Raw genomic sequence first — 5,450 nt, 5'->3', positions numbered from 1 at the left:
AATAAGTGAAAAACGAGGCAGCCACTACGCTCGAATAAATTAAAAGGAATTAAAAAAATATTAACAAAGTAATTAATAAGCGCAAGAGCTGTGCGTGCGCTAGCGTATGCGAGTGTACAACTACAAACATAATTATACATATATGTAAAAACTATTCTATGCATACATACTTGCATGCGTGTATGTGACGGCCGCCATTTTCGCCATAATTTAATTAAATGCAAATAAAGTGAAAACTTCAATTTTTCGTATAAATAGTGTCGTCAGCAGCGATAGCTGCAGTTCAAAGAGAGCGAGGTCGTTGCCTGGGTTGCTCGCTTTGTGTCGCGCGCACATACATACCTACTATCTACTCGTATAACAAAAATTTGTCAACAATCAGTCATAAAAACACACACACACACAGTCGGTCCACACACAGCTATGAAATTATATTTGACCACAATGTCAGCGCGTCGCGTGGGATGTGTCAGCCAAATGACATATGCCGCAGCGCTGGCTATATGTCGCATTTTCATAATTATCGCGCTCACCGAACGGCTGATGGCGGTAGGCGCTGGCGGTGGTGCAGGTGGCGCCGGCGGCATTAACGGCAATAATGGTGAGTAAATATGAGTGCAAAGAAAATATTGTATGCGCATGCGAGCAAGGGAAACTATTTTTATAGCTTTGTAGTCTTAAAGCAAATAAATATTGGCGTAATAAAGCCATTAACATACATTTAAAAAAAAAACTTTTTTTTTTATTGTAAATTTTTACGCGCTGAAAATATTTACTTAAGAGGTTAATGCATAGCACACCTGTGAGACAACTGTACACTAGTGAATAATAAATGCAGGCCACTAACTTTTTAATCAAGTTTGAAAATTAAAAAAAAAAAAACATAGTTTAGCATTTTATAAATTTTATTCTATTTTGGATTTTTTCTTTTTTATATTTAAATTTAAACTTGCGTTAATTACCTGCATAAAGTTGCTTGCGCGATTTGACAATAAAATTTTAGTGTCGTCCAACGCCTAGCCTTTGAATATCCAGCTTCATATGTACACATACATACAGTCATGTGAAAAATAATAGGCACACGAAATTTTTCCCAGTTTCGGCTATGTTTTTTGTTTGTTGAACGTTTATTAGTATTTCATGAAAATACAGCTCACTTATAACAAAAACCATATTAGTTCAAATCTCAAACTTTTGAGAAAAATTAAAATAACTCAACAAAATTTTACAATAACATCAAACTCTTTACTAAGCATTTTGAGAAAAAACCTAAGTAGGCAGTTTTATTTTTATTTTTGTTGTTAGGGTTGTTTTCTGCTTCCATACAAAAATAATGGTCGAGAAGACTTTGTATGGAAGAAAATATGTGACACTGTCAGGAAAAAAAATTATCTAAAATCAATGCGATTTCTTAGCCGCTTGAAACTTGCACTTCCTTGAGCTAGAATTGAATGTGCCTTAAAACTGCATACTTACATTTTTTTCAAAATTTTTTTCAGTTTTTAAAATTTGTCTACAAAGTTTGAAATTTTGGACTTATATTGTTAGATAATGAGTTGTGTTTTTATAAAAAAAAAAAAATAATAAACACTAAAAGAAACAAAAGAAGAATATCCAAAGCTGGTCAAAATGTCGTGTCCCTATTATTTTTCACATGACTATATACATACAGGTATATACCAACTTTTACGTCCTACCATTTTGTCTCCACCCTCTGCTGCATATTTGCATATTTTTATGCGCAAACAACACACCCACCAACACATACAAACATTGTTTACTAACCATAATGGCATAATATCTAAATTTTAGCCGCAAGCAAATTAAGTCAACAAATGGTGAATGCAAAGCAGCGGCGGGCCAGCCATTGATCATGCATACACAATTCAATTAGCTAATTTGCATTAAAGCACCTAAAAATATACAATACATTATGATGTGGCAAATCACCAAAGCAAATGTGGTTACTTGCGCGGGTGTGTTAGTGTGCGTGACCGTGTGTGCAGCAAAAGGAGGAAGAGTTCAGCTTACAGCTTTAAACGAATACATAGTCAACTTGCACTTGAGTTTTTACTTTTTTTATAGAGTGACATCAATATGCTGGCAAAAAATGTACTTTAAACCAATTTTATTTCAAACTGGTCCACAACTAGTTCGATTGAATTAAGTTTGAATGAGTCACGAACCCATTAAATGAAAACCAAAGCGCTCAGGAATAGATAACAATAGGCAGAACAGGCAAGAAGTGTGAATGTGCACACGTCGAGCAGAAAAAAGTTTACTCCATATTGAAACCTCTCTGGCCCGTAAAGAATCAGAGACGACTGTTGAGGGAGAGAAAACTACAGCTCAAAGATTTTCTGTATATCGGACTCATAAATTGGCTTGTTTAGTCTCGCGAGTCGCGGAAAAAAACGGAGATTGTCATCATCCTTCAGACAGCACTCATATCAGGTAGTCACTAGCGCCTAGTTCGCAATATATATGTTACCGACTAAACCAGATTTTGGACAAACTAGTTTGGCTTAGGATAAACCAGTATAGCCTATGCAATACTGCAGCCGTATTCCAACATTCGCTGTCACTAATTTTGATCTCCGAAAATCTCCCACAGAATAACCGGCGCACCTAAAAGCAGTCAAAAAATAGGATCATGCCCCTCATACTGCCAATTTTGGCTGATTACACATTGCATCTGTTACTTTTCTAGGTCATATAGTTTTGGGCCCCACAGCTTTTCTTTTAGCGAATTTTAGCCTGATCTAAGCCCGATAGGAGAAACCAGTTAAACCTAGACTGAGCTACTAGCTACTAGTATGAACATGTACACTTCAATACGCCTCAAAAAATAACCCTCATCAGTCCAAATCAGGTTACCAAGTCGATGGTATTGGTGCGTCTAACTTGTTTCCGCGTTCAGCCGATACTACTTAACTGATCTCTCCTTTCGAGCTTAGCCCAGATTACATAGTTTGGCACAGGCTATACTGGTTTATTTCAGGGACCGAAAACTAAAGGTCTGAGCGAAACTAAATGTCGTTCCTCGTAGTTTTGTGCCCAAGAACGCTTCAAAACCAAAACCAAAATGAGAACAAAACTGTCGAGAATGTTCTCAATGGGAGTTATATAAGAACCAAACACTATGTAACATTTCTAAGAGAACAAAACGGAGCCAGGTTGACAAAGAACAAAACGGGAACAAAAGTATAAGGAACTTTTTCTCGAAGAACAATTTGTTAACTAAAGTTTTAGGAACTTACTGATAGAGAACGGAACGGGAACAAATCTTCTCTGAATTGTTGGTACCCAATACTTCAAAAAGATTTCGGTAACCAATACTTTCCTTTCGGTACGCGATACCGATTCTTTGCATCACACCTTCGCCATCATATAAATGTCATGTTAGGAAAAACAAATTTCACTATAAATTTATATGTTATCGGCAAAAAAACTTTAACTTACCGTAACAGTGAAATATTGTTTTATTACTTTTAATTTTAGTCGATATAAGGTTCCAGAAAAATGCTTTGACGGATGAAGAAGCCTTTCAGGCCTGCAAAGATAATAACGTAGGACAAAAGTGCTTCAAACAAGTAACAGTTTCTCTGCATTATCTCGACGAGCCGACGTATATATGTACATTTTTAATTTGAATCAGTATTAAAAGCTGTATGGCTCCTACATTCGGCTTTTGATAGGCGAGCCTCCCCTTAAACGTTTTTATTGCTATATTTTTGGCCTATGTGCGCTTTTATTACAAACCTAAATATTTCGGTACCGAGTATCGAAATTATTAGATACTTTTTAAATCGGTTACGAGTATCGATCAATACTTAAAAGTATCGACTCAGCACATCACTAATCGGGAACATCACTACTTTCAAATATTTGAATGCTGAAATTAATCAAAACAAGTAGGAGCAGACAGACAGACAGACAGACAGACGGACATGGCTAAATCGGCTCATATAAGTATACATTTTAATGGGTCTATCTCTTCTTATTCTGGTACTTACAAACATCGGACCAAAGTTATAATACCATTTCATGCTCATGAAAGGTATAAAAAGAACTGAGATTTAATTATGCAAATAAAGTCAACGAAAGACTTAAGACGCGAACTTTTCGTGCACAGAAAATGAAAAATTGCTCTATAAATGGACAGTGATAATGACAGACTAATGATAAACGAACTGGAAGTTGAAATGATACAGTTTTTTCTGGCTTCGAGTTAACAATCGTTGTTCACAGTGAAACGATTTTTCATCCAAATACGCAGACGCCCCTCTCATTCTTAGCGTTAAGTTCTCAGAACTTTTGTTATAGTTTTTTTCACTAGCAGAATGCTCCCCAGACTTTTGTTCTTATTTGATCCTATTTGAAAAGATTCTCGATACTTTCATTCTTATTTTGTTCTCATTGGAAACATTCCCGAAAGCTTCGTTCTCATTCTGTTCTTCTTTAGAACGTTCCCGAGAGCTTTGTTCGCATTGTGCTTTTTACGGAAACGTTCCCGAAAGCTTCGTTCTCATTTTGCTCCCGTTTGGCTCTTTTGTGCGAAAGTTCCGGACATTTCATTTTCTTCTCGTGCAGAACTCAACCAAAACTGAAACTTGCTGGTTCTGAGCTCTGTAATCCATCAGTCACGTTGTATCTTTGGCTACATCATGCGCCTTTGAGGACTTTGACTTCAACGATTTCCCTTTAAAGCCTTTTCTACCGTCTACTTCTCAAGTTTTTATCAAGGCTATGGGAATTAATACGATGATCGGCCATCGGAGTCTTCAATATCTTTTAAACATAACCGGGTCTAGTTCGATTTAAATCAGTGACCAGCTAGTTTTTTAGAGATTAAGTAATTGCAAAATATGGTATGCTCAATAACTGGCATACATACTGCATTTGTACACTCGTTTATACACTAACCAACCCGCTGTGAAATATTGTAAATTGCCTGTATTGAATTTTATGCGGCATAAAAAATTGATAACATCAAAAAAAAAAAATAAAAATAAAATCGAAGCATAATAACACTGTTTATTGTTATTGTTGCAAATGCGCCTGACAGTATGCAAATTATAATGTTTATTATTGGCAATATTTGCATGTATATAGCTGCTTGCTTTTTTCAATCAATTTGTTGCTTATTTTTGCTTTGTTGACACAATGTACCGTAGTGTTCAATGTTGGCGCGTGAATTTTAATGGGCGACAGCCAATTTAAAAATTTTCGCGTTATTATTAATGCAATTTTGTAGTCTTTGCAATCATTTTTATTTTTTATTTTTTGACACATTTTACTTTCTGCTTTGCACTTGCAGCAATAAGCATTGACGTTAATATGGAAATTTTTTTATTGCTTTCGCATTTGCTGTTGCTCCATTGCAATTTGCTCTTTACATGTAAATTACTTTGTCGTCACTTAAAATGTGAAACAACCCCCCCCCCCCC

At 35.8% G+C, this 5,450-nt stretch overlaps 1 protein-coding gene across 1 annotated transcript in view; it reads left to right on the top strand.

Moving 5' to 3' along the window:
* The first annotated feature begins 317 nt into the window (after positions 1-317).
* Positions 318-5,450, top strand: part of DIP-epsilon (Dpr-interacting protein epsilon) — a 289,178-nt gene continuing 284,045 nt past the window's right edge. The window contains exon 1 of the mRNA XM_017621291.1: positions 318-601. Within this exon, the coding sequence (XP_017476780.1) occupies positions 424-601 (178 nt within the window). The 5' untranslated portion in view covers positions 318-423. The remainder of the gene's footprint in view (positions 602-5,450) is intronic.

The sequence above is a fragment of the Rhagoletis zephyria genome, unplaced genomic scaffold, assembly GCF_001687245.7.
Source record: "Rhagoletis zephyria isolate East Lansing unplaced genomic scaffold, Rhagoletis_zephyria_1.1 Rzeph_scaffold_00041, whole genome shotgun sequence".
Lineage (NCBI taxonomy): Eukaryota > Metazoa > Arthropoda > Insecta > Diptera > Tephritidae > Rhagoletis > Rhagoletis zephyria.
The sequence above is the reverse complement of the archived record's forward strand: the minus strand, read 5'-3'. Positions and strand labels throughout refer to the sequence as shown.